The sequence below is a fragment of the Lagopus leucura genome, unplaced genomic scaffold, assembly GCF_019238085.1.
Source record: "Lagopus leucura isolate 7727_CA_CO unplaced genomic scaffold, USGS_WTPT01 Super-Scaffold_100004, whole genome shotgun sequence".
In the NCBI taxonomy this organism is placed as follows: Eukaryota; Metazoa; Chordata; class Aves; order Galliformes; family Phasianidae; genus Lagopus; species Lagopus leucura.
In genome coordinates this window covers 62,698,051-62,714,765 of record NW_024962264.1, presented here as the reverse complement: position 1 = coordinate 62,714,765, position 16,715 = coordinate 62,698,051, and the positions used below count along the sequence as shown (strand labels likewise).

The 16,715-nt window shown below is 42.9% G+C and overlaps 1 protein-coding gene across 6 annotated transcripts in view; it reads left to right on the top strand.

Annotated features, from left to right (window-relative positions):
- The window catches only part of FGFR3 (fibroblast growth factor receptor 3), a 51,039-nt gene that overhangs the window by 12,315 nt on the left and 22,009 nt on the right, over nucleotides 1–16,715 (top strand). For all 6 annotated transcript variants that reach the window (XM_042870973.1, XM_042870972.1, XM_042870971.1 and 3 more), the window contains exons 2-4: nucleotides 2,750–3,013; nucleotides 7,577–7,630; nucleotides 12,580–12,749. In XM_042870973.1, the coding sequence (XP_042726907.1) occupies nucleotides 2,750–3,013; nucleotides 7,577–7,630; nucleotides 12,580–12,749 (488 nt within the window). The remainder of the gene's footprint in view (nucleotides 1–2,749; nucleotides 3,014–7,576; nucleotides 7,631–12,579; nucleotides 12,750–16,715) is intronic.

The window sequence follows — 16,715 nt, the reverse complement described above, 5'->3', positions numbered from 1 at the left end:
GGAGAAAAATATAAGCCATCAGAGAGCCTCTTGGTCCACGTCAGAGAAAACCCTCCCTGGGATTTCGAGGGGCACGTGAGGGATATTCTACTCAGAGAACTGAGGGTGCTGAGCCTTTAGCCCTCCACCCTGAGCAGTGTGGTCAGGGCCATCTACTTATGAAATGTATGATGAATTGCTATGCCCCAGCTTTGGGATGCTCCCTTGAGGAGTTGGAGCTGAAAGGAATGCTCCCGAACACTGGAGTTTTTCAAAAAGTGGAGCTGTAAGAAGATATTCCAGTGGGAAGCTCACAAGTGAAGATAAGAAATAAGGGGACAAAGTGTCCTGGAGCTGAAGATGACTGCACTGTGCAAGGTGGTATGGGGTCCATGAGCATCCTACAGGCTCTGTCATCCCTTGCTCATGCTTCTGGCATAGCACCTACAAACAGTCCCTAGCCATAGGGAGGGCATCAGCCAAAGTGCAGGAAGGTTTAAAGGGATTTGCTGCTAGCCTACAGCGTGGATGGTTCTCTTAGGACCCAGGACTGATGCTTGGGTGATAGGTGTTGTAACCTCAGTCTCTGCTTTTGCATTTGTCATATTTGAAAGCTGGATGAGGTATTATAATAATAATAGTAAATCTTCATTCTCTGTTAGACAAAATAGTGAAGCACATTCGACTTTGTGGAGGTCTCTGACTTGGGTTCTGTTTGTTTTTTAGCCATAGGTGTGTAAACTGAAATTTGAAATGCTGTTTAAAGAGCTGAAAAATGTCAGTACTGTTCTCATTTTCAAGTAGCCACTCCTTGAAATCTCTGGATACTGTACTCAGGAGGAATGAAGTCAGTAGGACTGAATACAGTCAGTAGGACCAAGGTGTGCATGCAGTGGGCAACAAGATATCTGCTGGGGGCCAGCTGAGCTGTAAAGGGGCAGAGTTGTCAAAATGAGCAAGAGATGAGATTTCTTTCTTCAGAATAACTGCAAACCCCAATTGTTCTGAGTCAAAAGTGAATTTACTCTTCATTTTGGTATTCCTTTGCAATGTTTTATAAAACTGCTGTAGTGCTTTGTCATTCACACAGATTCATTATCACTTTAAGAAAAAAAGTGACTTCCTTTTAAATGACTAAAAAGCCTCATTTGGTTTGTATTCATTCTGGGCTTGTTCCTGTTGGTAGGTTTAGGATGCAAAAGCCAAAATGCACAAGTTACCAAAGGTCAGGTAGAAGTGTGCATTTTGTATGGAGGAATGGTTCAGCTGCATGGGGTTTGTTTTACAGTAGGTTAAATTAGGAACAGCTTCCATTAGAGTCAAGAAAGATCAGCACCCAGCACTGCATGCAAAGCTGCATGAGGGACTTTTAATCTAAAGCCAAAGTTGGTGCCATTGAGAAAATACTTATAGTACAGAGAAGGAAGGCTTTATCCTGAAATCAGCAGCTGAAACAGAAAATGCTTCTTTACCTGATGCTGCAAGTTTCTTTTTGTCAACTGTATTTTCCCAAGGAGCTTCTTGATGGGAAGAGACAGTCCATGGGTGAGCACAGAACTGCAGCAGGAGCTGCTCTGAAAGGAGAGAGATGCTGATGCTCCTTCAGCTTCTGTTTTTACTAATAGCATATGCGTTCAGGGAAAATCTTTTCATTAAAAATAATAAAATAATAATAATAATAAAAGAAACCCTTGTCTATATGAATACCACAGCATTCTAGCCAAACCCAGAAATATTTGAGTTGGAGTTGCTGCCAGAGTATAAGGGAAAGGTGCTTTGTGACCCCAATGTGTGTGGGCTTTGCCTACTGTGGGATGATACCTCCCATGAAATACCACATTTTCAGGCCCTTGGAATTCATCATTTTCTCTATGTAAGACTACTGACCGAAGCATTTTTATATTTTTAAAGTTCCATGAGAATGAAAAGTTGCACGACAAGGGGAGAAAAGCAGCACGTTTTTCTTTAATTACCTCCTCCAATTCTCTGACTTAATAGCAGAACAACAACTTGAAGACAAATCATCATCAGAACACCATCCTCAGGTGTTCTGAATTGCTGTAATCACATTGGTTTCACAGTAATATTCTATGCATATATGTAAGCAGCAAAATTAAGATCTCTATTCATATCTGATTATTATCAGAGGTAAAATTGGGCCACCTGAGTTTAGATCATGGATAGATAGATTTGTTTTGCATTACTTATTTGTTAATTATATAATCATAGCACCAGAGAGTCTTTGCTAGGAATTAGAATCCCATAGTGTACAAAACCAAGAAGACTTGTGGCTGGCAGAGCATGACTTCTCAGAGCTGCTGTCAGCTGGAAGAAGCATGAGATGTGTAATGAGAAAATGTTGGCTGGCATAGACAAGGCAGTGGTGCTCATGCTGCTGGAATAACTCGGTTGAGGGCAGGTATGGAGGACTGAGTCTTCTTTTTCAAAATGGTGTAGAGGAGGAAGAAACCACTGGGTGTCTGAAGTGACTTTGTACATCACTGTATATGAGTCTGAAGACGGTCAAACCATCATGTCTCGTGTTCCTTTGTGGGAAGCATTCTGAGCTCAGACTTTTCCTTTTGTTATTGCTCTACTGTAAAACAGAATTGTGCAGCCCATGACAGGATTCGCTGTCATCACTAGCGTGAGAGTCTTCTGAACACATGGAAGCATCTGTAGAGCAAATACAATATACTTTTAAAAATACTCTTTCATCCTCTGATACATGCTCTTATTTACTCATTTCCCTCTCTTTTTCCCTTTGCAGAATACTTGAGAAGTGAGACCGCCTTTCTGGAAGAGTTGGTGTTTGGAAGTGGAGATACCATTGAACTTTCCTGTAACACCCAAAGCTCTTCTGTGTCAGTTTTCTGGTTTAAAGATGGTATTGGGATTGCACCTTCCAACAGAACTCATATTGGACAAAAACTGTTGAAGATAATCAATGTGTCATATGATGATTCGGGGCTGTACAGTTGCAAGCCAAGGCATTCCAACGAGGTCCTGGGAAACTTTACAGTCAGAGTGACAGGTATGTGCAGAAATAGAGTAGATTTGCAGTTGGCTTTTTTGTGTGTGTGCGTATTTTGCCCTTTCACTTGTTCAGCATAGCTGGTGAGCTGCAGCTTTTTGTCGCTTCTTGGTAGGTCTGTACCTCCCCACCAAGCCCTGGCAGTAATCATTCTGACCAAACAAAACAACTATCAAAGAATGCATGTGTGTTAGTACCAAGTGTTAAAAGCTCGATGTTGAGATTGAGAGAGACTTGGAAGCAGTGCTGGTCAGATTAAGCTCTCGATCCCCCTTAACACTCAGATAGGCACAATGCTTTGTGTGCCTTTGAAGTGTGAGTGAGTAAGCTGTGGCTCAGAGAGGTTAAATGACTTTTTTTTTTACTTTGTGTGGCAAATCATTGGCAAAATTGCATGTTAAAGCTGGAGATCTTTAAATCCACTTCCATATTCTAGAATGCTTGTGGAATAGCTTAGATTGGAAGGGACACTAAAGATTGTGGACCTCATCCTTCCATCCCAGTTGTCCCAAGTTACTAGTTTTTTCAAAAGTAGAGGAGCTTACTGCTAGCCATGTACCTCAGACAAGTGGTGCATTAGCAAAGCACTTGCTGTCATTTGCACGTCTGTATTTTCCATGATGAGGACAATAGGACAGAACAGCTACAAGCCTGTATCACTCTACTGTGCCAAAAAAATCTATTATTCCCAGATAACAAACAAATAATGCTAAGATCATCTTGATTTCAGCCTGCTGCATTGGTACAGTGCTCATAATTGTGAGCCTTCTTATCACATAGCTTCCAGGCCTGAATTTTCACAAGGATTAACCTCTTGTGGATCTAAGGTTCTGAAAACTTTCCTTCCCCCATAGGTTCCAAAACCTGAGTTCCTTCAAACAGCACCAAGATCTGTTTGAAAAGGTTGTGACAAAGGGGGAATCAGCCTCTTTTACCCAGGTAGCTAGAGGTATGATGAGAGGGAATGGCTTCACGTTGTGCCAGAGGAGATTCACATTGGATATTAGGAAAAATGTCTTCTCTGAAAGAGTGGTCAAGCGCTGGAACAGGCCGCCCAGGGAGGTAGTGGAGTCACTGTCCTTGGTTCAAGAAAGGTGGAGATGTGGTTCTTAGGGACATGGTTAGTGGGCAGTATTGATGGTAGGTGGATGGTTGGACTAGATCATCTTAGAGGTCTTTTCCAACCAATCTAATTCTATGAAAACTGAACACAGGGGTATCTGTGATAGCAAATCGTGTCCGTTCCATAAAGTTCTTTTTCCTGCCAGAAGTGGGATTTGTGTGGGAGAATCAAACCATCGTAAGAATAAAAGCCCGTTTCAGCAAGCCTTTGCCAACATCTGCTTTTCATTGAATGTTACTGGAGAGTGCTGTGAACGCTTCAAGGTCGTATCAATTAAATGGTTGAAGAAGTATTTGGTCCTTGAAAGGCTTTCTTTAACTAGGTATGATTACTGGGACTACCCAAGGAACTGCAGGTTGTTAGAAATGTTACTCTCTCTTTTTTTTTAAGTGACATTAAAATGCTTTTGAGTTCAAGGGGCAGCAGGGAGGCAGAAGAGGGCATCTGGTTCCACATTCAAGTGAAACAGCTGCCAGCCCCAAAAGTTTGTAAAGTGAGAAATTGTTTTTAATAGTGGAAGGGCTCATAATCCTCTGCTTTTTAAAAGTTTAAGCCCCTGTGTTTTTCCTCTTCACTAATAATAGCTAATAACAGCTTAAGAACAAGCGAGTAACCTGAACCTGCTTTCTGACAGCACTAGGAATCTTTGATTCTATTAGCTCGCTGTCATTACCATCGAAGTGCTGGCAATGTGGGAGTCTCTGCTTTAGCTGTCAGCAGCGCTCCTTTTGAGCTTTGAAGCCCTGCTGTATGTGGCAATAGTGGTGCCTCTCGTGCATGCAGATATTTCTTTGTAATTATTATTGATTGCTCTGTGTTCTGCTGCAGAGAGGAGATCGTTATCTGAGATCTGTGGTTTGTGTTCCCACTTTGTGAAGGTAACTCCAGCGATGAGCTTGGATATCTGGTTGGGTGTTTATGTGGTTATCTGATGTTCGGGATTGGAGGTGTTCTCTGTGTTAAACTGGATCCAATCCGTGCTCCAAAGTGAACAAAAGCAGGCTGGGTTGACAAGGTGTAATGCTGAAAATGGCCAATAGGCACTTAAGTCCCTTTTTGTAAGCTGCTTGCAGATCCTGGCAGGGCAGTGGACTTACTGAACACACTCTGCAAACCCTTCTGGGTTTGTGATGGGGACAGTGCGTGGTGGTGAAGGATGGGCTGCACAGAGCAGGTTTTGGCATTAGGAAGCAGCCTGTACCTGAGGAGATAGAAGCTGCTACTGCACAGTGAAAACTAGTCTGATAAGTAACAGGGTTTAATTTCTTCAGAATGCCTCCATTGACAGACATGGGCTTGATTGCTTTATGAGTTTACAAGATGAAATATACTGCCCTCTTAAAACATGAGCGCTTGGTGTGGATCACAAATAGGGGCTGCATGCCCAAACTGATCTCTTGTTGACAGAGGCTCTGTTTCTGCAGCCATTTCATACACTCCCTTGGGATCTAGTGTCCGACAGCAGCCCTGCAGTAAGCAAAAAAGATATTTCAAAGTACCCAAGACAGAATTCCTTCCTGCTCATAAATAGAGCCATTTTGGAATAGCATCCAGCAGTTCCTACAGATGCCAATACTGGTTGGCTTTTGGAAGGAAATACAGTTTTTGTAAATGATTAATAAATAGCTTATAGATTCTTAGTCACTTATTGAAGAAGGAGACTTTTAGTAATCTGAATAGAAGCATAGCTCTGAGCATGGGATATTTTGTGTTAAAACCCAGGCTGCAGCTTCCCTGAAAAGCTCTCATGTGAAGCACAAGTGGGGTCAAAATCAAGGAGAATGGAATTGAATTCTATTATTCTTATGAGTCCCTTCCAACTTGGGATATTCTATGATTCTGTGATTCTCTCCTTTGATCTTGTGGAAGCATTTTGAATTGATTTAAAGATTGATTCTGCTGTTTTGGTCCTCATTGGCTCATTTGAAACCAGAAGAAAACTTCAATGGCATGTTAATATACAGGTAACCAAATTGCGGAGCACAGGGCTGAGAACGTACTCATTCATCCAGTGTTGGTGGGTGTTTGGCAGGGCTTCTGCCTTCGCCAGGACTTGAATAAACCTGCTGGTTCAGCCGAAACGCCTCTACAGACACTTCACTCTCAGCAAGCCCCATGGCATTTCCCTGGTGCTGCTGCCAGCAGGACCTCAGCTGCGGTGTGCAGTTGGGTACGTGCTGCAGGGCTGGGGGCTGAGCCAAGGAGAAGGTGCAGCGCATGATGCGCAGCCGCGTGCTGATGGAGGGAGATGATTCCTGGCTTATTGCTCCTATATGCGGTGAATACATTTGGAAGTACCCTCCAGATTCTGCAGAGATATGATATTTATTACCAACTTTCTCCTCCTTCTGTTTTTTCTACCTCCGTGCATTTTTATCACGTGGAGAAGAGTGTCCAGTTCTCCAACCAGAAAGCAGTGGATCATAGAAGGAAGGAGCTCTGCCCGGGTCGGCCTGAATCAGTGCTTTGCTGTTCTGGCACATGTTAAACACTCATAAAGTTTCCTGTTTGCTGCTGTTTCATGCCAAGTGCTTTTACCTCTGTCTCAGAATATAAATGCTGTTGCGTTGTTAGCATTTTGCTTTTATTTAAAAAAGAAATTCCTGGAGATTATATAAAGTCAGAAGACACTAAATCTTCCAGACACTGAATTGTGCTAAATAGTGCAAACTGAATGAAACACTAAGCTGCTGTTTTATCATGGGATTCACATCTACGAACTGAAGCTTCATTGTGCACAGCCTGGAGAAGGTGAGATGCTAGATCACATTTAGAGAATGAATACAGAAAGTTTTAGAGATACACTGATGGAAAATTCCCACCTGCTAACCTGGATTCAGTTACAGCCTCGAGGTTTATCTGTGGAAGGAACATAAACGAAAGGAGCTGGTTCATGGAGCAGCCATCAAAATGTCTGTCTAGAGAGAGGTTCAATTTCAAGGGGAAGTTTTAAAAGCTTTAGTTGAGTCGTTTAGCAAGGAGTTAACACAGGAGGATGTAGCAGCAATGTATTGAGTTAAAAGAGTACAGAATGAGTTGGAAATGCTGACCTGTCATTTTGAGACTTGGTGAAACAAAAAGTCTGTAAGAGTGAATGCTAGGGAAAAAAAGTGGGGGAGAGCTTGTTCTTAAGAAAGAAACCTTCTCTTTTGGAACTGCCTTTGTATTTAGGAGGAGAGCTCTTTGCACATCAAAAAGTAGCTGGCACTGACCCCTGCTCTGTGGTGGCAGAGCACTGGCAAACTTGTGTCACTTTTCTCCTTTTGGAAAGCTCCTGGCTGCTTACCCCAGAGTGGTAGAGCTGCAGGAAGGGGGACGTCACCCACATGTCACCCAAGTCCCTCCTTACTGGAGCCCACTGTGGCATCCACAGCCTCATCCAGCCTCATCTCCATGTGTTGTCCTTTTTCTGCTTCATGTCTTTCTCCTTCTTCTCCTAGATTCCCCTTCGTCAGGTGATGATGAAGATGATGATGATGAGTCAGAGGATACAGGTAATTTGTTTCTCCAGGATACAGAGAGTTTTTTTAAGCAGAGATATGGCTGCCGTGTGGCATGGTTCAGACATTTGCCTCCACCCGTGTTGAAATGGATGTCCTCAGGACAGGAGCACAAACTCTTGGGTCCTGGCACCAGAAATTTAGAAATAACCGCCAGAGTGGTGTAGCTGCTCCAGTATCTTGTGGCTTGATTTTTTTGGCTACTTAATTCTGTTAATTTGTCTCGAGTTTGGGTTATCAGTTCTCCTTGCATGTAAATTCCAGAGTAACTCATTCTGTCATCATGTTTTTTTACTATGCTGAAGTTACACCTTGCAGTTACACATCACAAAACTCAGCCTGCTTTGTTTTTATCGGGTTTAACTCTGGTCCTAATGAGCATCTCAGCTGGAGGCAGAGGCAGCTTGGAGAATAAAATCAGCACTAGCCAAGCACCAAATTTACAGCTGCCATAAGCAGGAGCTGTAAGCAAAACCCCTCTGGATTTTCTTCAACTTGTATGAGGAAGGGAGCCCCAGAAGAGAGCCTCAGTGCTTCCACACTAAACCTCATTCAGTCGCAGAGCTTGTTTCTCTAAGTGCAGTATCATTAATCAGGATCATTACATGCTTCATAGGCGTTAGTGTTGTGCTTTATTATGCTTTTTATATTTCTGAAAAGCGAGCTGCCTGTGCTTATGTGTTTTTAATAAATAAATGTCTTGCATTTGAACTCCAAATCAGCTATGTACATTGGCAGAAGTTCAGCATGACTGGAAAATTTCTCCTGCCCACAGCATTTGACATGGAGGGCTCTTTAAAACAGGTCTCCCACTGTAATAAATTTGTGCCGCTGTGTCGTGCAGCGTGAGGACAGTAATTGTGAGGTACAGTGCCAGGCAGCCCATCAGCAGCAGTTAGTGGTTTTCTGATAGCCTTTAATTAGGGGGCTGGATACTGTGAGTTGAAGAGCACCTTTGCAGAGGTGCTCAGTGCTCCTGATGCCAACTGAAGCCCATTGGAGTCATGGGAAGGGGCAGCTTTGCTCAGGGTTTGCTCCTCTGCAGACCAGCTTCTGATAAACGCAGTACATCGCTCTCTGCTTTTTTAATGTGATCTGTAGTAAACTCTATCTCTTAGCAGCAGGTATCACAAAACACGAGCTGTTTTATGGTACAGAAAGACATGTTTCTTTTCACCAAGAGGGAAAACACGCATTTCACCACATGTATTTATAGCCTGTGTTCTGGGTCTTCTTGACTTCAAGACAGTCTCTTTTTTTAGATCCAAAGGTATCCACTGGCTTTGCTTAAAGGGCTCACTATAAAAAGTTAGATTCTCTTTTGCTTTAAAAACTGTTGATTAGCTTAACATACCAGAGAGGCGAAGCCTTGTGTTGTAAAGTGACACGAATGTGCTTTATGTTGCTTTGTTTAATGTCAGACCCTCCAGTTAACATTGACAGATCTTTTGAATCTGAGGAGCTGTGTGTTAACCTCAGCATCACTGCCACCACTGGGACATCTCAGCAGGGACAGAGACTGCTAGGTCATCGCACACAGGGGGGCATGGCTGTTGCTAGTGCCACGTCCCAGAGTCCCATGTCCTTCATCTCTTGAGGCAAAAAGTACTCTAATGAAGTGTATGAGCTCTTGCCTGGCTATCAGACATCACCAGGGTCAGGAGTTAAAGGAGTGAGGGCAAAAAAATGCCTTTCATGCAAAAGCATGATATAACCAAGAGTTATTCCTATGCAGAGAGAGATAATGTGTCCAGGACTGACTTACTGTGTGCTGCCTATTTTGCACATCACAGTAATAATATATCCTGTTCTCATGTAACACTGTGATTTTCTGGTTCCTGTTGTTTAAGAGCTTTTTACCCTTGTGTTCATAGAGAGGGGCTTGAAGAGCTGATACTGACATGAGTTTAAAGCCCATCGTATTGATTTGGGAGATTACACCCAAAGTTGCTGAAATTCAAACTGTAATTAACCAAAGCCAGGGTGATGAGAGGAAATTCCACCTAAAGGAAATAAGTATTTGGTGTATCTTGGAGAGCATGGAGACAGCATCCGTTAGGGACAGGCAGCCAAAGGGAGGAAAGAGGAAGCTCAGCAACTTCATATTGTCCCGTTTGTTGCAGCCTTGTCACAAACTGTTATCTGCCTTTGGAAAAAGAGGCTTCCCAGTACCTCTGTTCTTTACAGCTGTTTTTCCTGGCTCTGGAACAAAAAACCAAGCTCCATTTTCACACAGTGCTCTTCTGCCCCAGTGCTCCCTATCCCTCTGTATCTGTTTGTTTAGAGCCCCTGCTGTGTAGCCCCAGCACCTTCAAAGAGCCCCTATAATCTCCAATTAAATCTGGCTGTGTACTCAGAGGCGTCAGCTGGGGAAATTACACAATTAGGGTTGATTCTGTCTGCTGCAAAATTTTGTGGCTGCTACTAATTGCTAAATGAGCGCTTGGCTGTATTAATTATTCCAAGTACTCCTCTTGGTTTTTTAATTGGTCATTCCAGGTGGATGGGTGGCCAGTGTCTGACAAACAAAACGAACCGGCGGGCTTAGTGCTCGATGATGGGAAAGGGCTGGCAACAGTCTTGCAGGTCCCTTTTTTCACACCTGCACATGCGGAATCATTGCTTGTCATTAATTCAGAGCAAGCAGCTCAAAAAAAAATTTTTTTTTTCTGTCTTCCATTCTTTCTCATTCCCAAAGCTCTCTGGAACTTTGCAAGCTTTGTGTGAAAAGAAGAGTTAAAATTTTCACCCCCTTTAAAAAGCAGTGATGAAAGGACTCTTGGGGCACAGTAGACCAAGTGCTGATGTTTTGTTTGCTACTCCTGAGAGTAAGAACAAAGGCACTGTTCTGAATGCCTTGGCACTTCTTGCCAGTTGCAGCTTGACATGTGCTATGGTGTGATTGGTGTGTTAATCTGGGAGTGCTAAGCCCTGCAAGCCCCAAATCACATGGGAGAGGACCCAAATGGCAGAGATGCACTTGGGGAAGAACCCATGTCTGATGATCAGAGCTCACTTGGAGAAGATCCCAGGATACTTAGTAGAACAGCAAGCAGCAGGTTATAGAATCATAGCATAATGTGGAAGGAGCCCATAAGGATCATCGAGTCCGATGTGTGGAAGAGCTTGTAGGGCTACTGTTCTCTGCAGCAGTGCATGGGGATGTCTCCATCAGCACCTGGCCTCTCCCACAACCCACTCTGTGTGTAAAGTCCCTGGGAAGTCAGGGTGCACTGCCAAAAGGAAGTATTTCACTGAAAAATAGCAGGAAGAAGAACAGGGATGGGTCCGTCCCTGTGCCCACATTCCTTTAGTGAGTGCAGGTGACTGATGGGAGTCATGACATGTAGTGTGAGGCAGTCTGAGGGCAAATGAAAGCCATTAATACTGAATTTTCACCCCTGGCAAGACTGTGGCACTACCAGGGTACCACTGTCCAGCAATCTGGTCTCAGCTCTCTGAAAGCAGATAAGATACAGTAGCAATGCACCAGGATACCAAAGGGAAACCAGGCTACATGGAGTGAATCAGCAGGTGCTAGAATGGTGCATGTCAGAGCAGAGCCTGCCTGAAACATCCCAGGAGCTGAAGCTAAATGAAGTTCTGAGCACCCTGATCTAGCTGTTGTTGTCCCTGTTCATTGCAGGGAAGTTGGTCTGGGTGACCTTTAAGGGTCCCTTCCAACTCAAATGATTTTGTGATCCAATGAGTGAAATCCACTGAGAGGCTCTGGTGTTGGTCAGGCCTGCTTCTTTTGGTCATGTTTGTCAAAGGCTTTCAAAATCCCTAATCCTTGTTCATTCCTGGAAATACAGAATGCAGTGATGTATGAGCAGTGTTTGTCATGCATTTTTTGTCTAGTTCCGGGCAAGGGGGCTTACCTGCAGTCAATACAGGATGGAGCCAAACACATCAGGGCATACTGCACTGTGGAGCTCCTGAGAAAATGAAGAGCTCAAGTGCATCTTGGAGCAGCTTAAAATGAGAGAGAAGACCTTGCATACCGTTGTAATGAAGGGGGTCTTCTCTGGTGGAGTTTCATTGCTGTTTTGCAAAGCAAACACCATGTGTACCCATCTCCCTTTGGCATTGGCTGAAGGTGCCTCACCATGGCAGGGGAACACAGCAAGCTCAGCTCTGCACTACTTCCTTAAGCAGAAATGAAAGTTTGTTTTTAAAGCTTTCTCTTTCTTTCTTTCTTTCTGTCTTTCATTCCTGTGTAATAAGTTTGCTGCTGCTGCTGCCCTAATTTGGAGTTAATATGTAATGTTTGTAACGGTGCCAAGAAACATTGCTGTACTTTAGGCAGATTATAAAAGTATCTTATACTAACACTGGTATTTTAAAACTTATCCCTGTTCAAAGGTAACATGAATCTTTAAAACTAAAATCACTTGAACTTTCTGAACATAAACGTGATAAACCAGTTTGGCACTGGCTTCTTTCCCTCTCCTTCCCTTAAGGAGGCTGCACTATGTTTGTGCTCACCAAGAAGCAAAACTTTCCAAAGCACTCAGTTAGTTCTTTTTCTCTGCATTCTCACTCTCTCTTTTTACAGTTCCAACATCTTTCTGCTGTTCATGTTTCTTGGCTACTATTGTCCCAGTGGTACATCTGTATCTTTTTACACACCAAGGCCAGATTCTCACTCTGATAGCTCTCTCCCTATGATTTAAAAGCAGGTACTCTACATTTATACCAGCATTACCAAGACAAGAACCTGGTCATGAACCTTTCATCACAAACCTAAAATGCAAACACTCTGTCTACATATATAAGAGTCATTTAGCTGGAAAGCATTTCTGTGTCATTTATCTTAACTGCAGCAGGTAGCAATTTAACTGTCACTCTGCACATGCCAAAGCCTCTCAAATGCATCTGCTCAGCAGCTGATATCCTCTACTGCATAAATAGGCTTTCTCATCTTGTCTTCTTTTCCTCAGGTGTCCCCTTCTGGACCAGACCAGATAAGATGGAGAAAAAGCTGCTGGCAGTTCCTGCTGCCAACACTGTTCGTTTCCGATGTCCAGCAGGTGGAAATCCAACTCCCACCATCTACTGGCTGAAGAATGGCAAAGAGTTCAAGGGAGAGCACAGGATCGGGGGCATCAAGGTAAGGCCTCAGTTTGGGTCTATTGAAGAGGTTTTCTACAAACTGTAGGAGATGGTGTTTTGCTGTGATGAACATTGGTACATGGAAGAGCATGATGACAGCTGTGCTGGAAAAGGAGTGTTTCTGGCGGGCCTTGCAACTGCTCAACATGGAAATGTTAGATAGGGCTGCTGTCCATTGGGATTTAAGACTAGTTGCCTTTGAGTTTGTTTACACTGACTATTGATGGATTAGTTAAAAAAAGGATAAGTGTACTGGGTGCATTGTGGACAGTAACGAGAAAGTAGCTTCAGAAGCTTCCATCCTTTTTTATGGAGATTAGCCCGGGTGCATGAGCAAGCTATAGCTACTCCCAGTTTCCAAGGACAAATGACTGTGCCATGGTTGAAGGTGTGGGAAGGACCTCACCAAAGGACTGTGCTGGTGGTCATTCATATTCCTGTGGAATAAATCATTGATCCCTGATCAAGTGTAGGATCCTCCTGTATCCATAGTAATAGCAATCTGCTACTTGGTTTTTTCCTGCTCCCTCTTTCCTTTCTACCAGACAGTGTTCTGGAAAATACTCTGACTTGAGTGCGCAACATAACCCAGTGCACTCAAGTGATTGAATTATCCAGAAGTTTCGTTGCTACTGTACATGACAAATAACAGGATTTTAACTAGAAAATCAGCTGCTGCAATTTTTTCTATTCTTTCTTTGTCCCCTGAAGGTCACCATCAAGACATATTTAGGAGGAGTACAGCTGGCAAAGCTGAGTATAACAATATCAGACTCTGAGCAATTATTTTCAGCTTGCACTCCACCAGCCCTGGCATCTCTCTGAGCTAGTTCTGAGGAAAGAAAGGGATTTTTCAGAAGGCACCTTCACTGGAACCTTAAATAGCTCTATGCTGATGCCTACCACATCTGTAACCCTCTCAAAAGGGCTCGGCATGCAGAGCGTGCAGGGCTCCAGAAATCAGAAAATGATTTGAAAAAGCATTCCCTCTCCACCGTTTTTGGACTGTTTCTTTCCTGTTAGCTTAGGCCCATTTCTGAAAGAGCCCATTGTGGTCGTTTCAGTAAAGCCTTTGAAGGTCCCTCCTCAGCCCTGTCCCTGTTCCAGCCTGGACGAGGCTCAGGGCACACTTGGTTTTAGATCTGAAAATTTAAGGAGAGCGAAGATGTGGGGAAGCAACTCTTGTCTATAAGCAGTCTTACAGCAGAAAACATTCATGAAGCACAGCCATCTTTTACTAATTGTATGCTGTAAGGATCATCATGAAGTGTTTTCAGGCTTGCGTGCGCTGTTTAAATGGCTTTTTACAAAACTATGTGACATCAGCTGCACTAAATTATGCTTGCAGAATAAAATGTGAAGCTGAAAGCAATTCCCCTACCCCCTTCCCAGTGGTTTTAATCTATCCTTGAGTTTAAATTGACACATTTCATCCTCTGCAACATGGTAGTGTCTTTGGCATTGCTATGCTTTGTTTCTCTAGGGGCACCTTCCAGCAACAAGCAGTGCTTAAAGAGCTGTTGAAGGCGATGTCAGGCCAATTACAGCAAGATTGGTTTAAGCTTTCTGCCTAGTTATGTTTCCTTGTCCTTCTCATGATATAAAGACATCTTTCTCTCTCTGTAACTTTCCTTCTCATATTTGCTTGCTTTTGCTCTTGAGCCATAGTTAGCTGTAAGTAGTCTGATGCAAATCTCATCCAATATAAATATACTAATAGATATCAGCTGAGATTTGAACCAGAAGAAGAAGTTGAAAACCTGCTCAGTATCTCATGTATTTAAGATTTAAATTCCCTGTTACAACTTAGCTTCATAACAGGATTAGGCAGCTTGAAAACAATGGGCAATATCCAGATCTGGCAGCGTTTGGTTGGATTGCTTCATGTCAAGATCTGGTCTTAACCCAGAAATCATTGAGCTGGGAATTTTTTCATTTGTTCTCAACATGCATGAGAATTTAAACATTGATTGTGAAAGGTGTGTGGCCAGTAGTTGAAAGTTGACTACTGTTCTATTTCTGCCTCTTGCAAATGGCGTTTAGATCCTGTGTGATTGTCAGAGCCCTCTTTAAATTCTGTAAGAGAGAAGGGCAAGTGTTGAAAACATGAAACCTGGGTTAAACTGGGCTTCTTACAGTTCATCCTTAACTGATAGAGGAAAGAAATTCATATGACTTATCATATGAAATTTCCCAAAGAGCATTAATGATTAAATCCTTGTTGGAATCCCTAATATTGTAAGCCTGTGTGTGTTAAATGACCCTAGAAGGAAAGATCCAGGGGGAGGGGAGGTAGAAGATTATCCCTTCCCCAGACCATCACACTGACTTGCATACCAGTCTGGCAAACACTCACTGAGTTTCCAAGCGTGTCTGCAAATGTTTGTTTCACAAGAAGCCAAGAATGACAACACCAAATAAACCAGAGGGATTTCTAGTATCTCACCAACTTGATTAATAGCTGCACTAAATCATGTCATGTTTCTAGTGTTTTATCAAGTACGGTAAGCATGCTAAGTTGGGAACATGCCTTTTTATTATCCGTTACATCTAGACCTTTAAAAAGCACTATTGCTTCTAGAAGAGTTTTCTCCCAGAGTTCGTGCCCCCAGGTTCACATCTTTGTTCAGAGTCCAAAGTCCCTGTTACAAACCTGGTGATAAAAAGGTCCTTGAAAATAAACACAAGTAAAAGACCTAATTTGGACCTGATTCTATAACACATTTTAGACTAGGGAGTTAGCCAGGTGTCTGGAGTCCCAGTTCCTTGGAGCAGTTCCTTGGGGTTCCATAGGCAAATGCAGTGCTGAAGAGTGGATTAAAAGAAGTCTTTAGATACATCTAAGAGACAAACATGTATAGACGTAAGCTACTAAGCAGCAACAAATTTGCATTCAAACTTGTGCATCAACAAACTTGTGCATTCAAACAGTTGTGAACTTGGGGTTCAGCTCTTACAGCTCTTGTTGCCCTGTAATTGCAGTGCTGTTAGAGATGAGCCAAGTGGAATGTTGCTTTACAAAAAGTGAAATGTTAGTTCTGCATTGAACTTTGTATGTGCCATTCTGGGTGGACAGTGGGTACAGTCAGACATCTGCAACAACCATGGCTCCTCTGAAGACTATAGCCATGGCCTCCTGCTACATATATAGAATCACAGAACCTTTTGAGTTGGAACCTATAGAAGTCTCCTAGTCCAACTCCCCTGCAATGAACAGGGAAATCTACAGCTAGATTGTGTTGCTCAGAGCCCCATCCAGCCTGACCAATGCTGAAATGGAAAGAAATCTTATATTCACACATCTGAAAAGTAGGATTCTCAGCACTGCTATTCCAGGAACATAGAGGTGTACAAAGCATGGGGCTTCGTCAGAATGGCTTTTTGCTAAACAAGCTGTTTAAACTGTTAGGTCACATGACTCTAAATCTTCTCTTTCCAAAATTCTGTCTTTAATTGCAACTTGGCCCTTTAAAGGAAAGAATGTGGATGCAATTTATATGTAGCAAAAGAGGTTAAATAGCTTCATATTTGAGTTCACCGGCTGCAGCAAGGAAACTCCAGCAGCAGTTACATCTTTGTTTTCTTCCATGAGCCTTTAACATTCTATAGCTCACCATTACTGTAAACTCTGGCTTCTGTATCCTTGGAGTCACCTCCTCAATGTTTAATGAAGTTAAAAGTCCTGATCAGAGAGGCAGAGACATCAAATGAATACTCAGAGATTTGGGGAGCTTCTATATGTTTTGCATCTTGAAGTCATCTGTGTTCATGTTGGTTGCTTTCTGTATTAATTCAGGATTCACTTTCCATATCCATTATTTCCCCTGAACGTGTTACAAACAAGCATTCTATCCAGGAGTGCAGCGCAGTGGGTCAGACTGAGACATGGGTTGTGCTTTCCCTTCCTGCTGCTGAACAACCAGTAACTCTGGACATACATTCAGAAAAAACAACTAGAATGAAG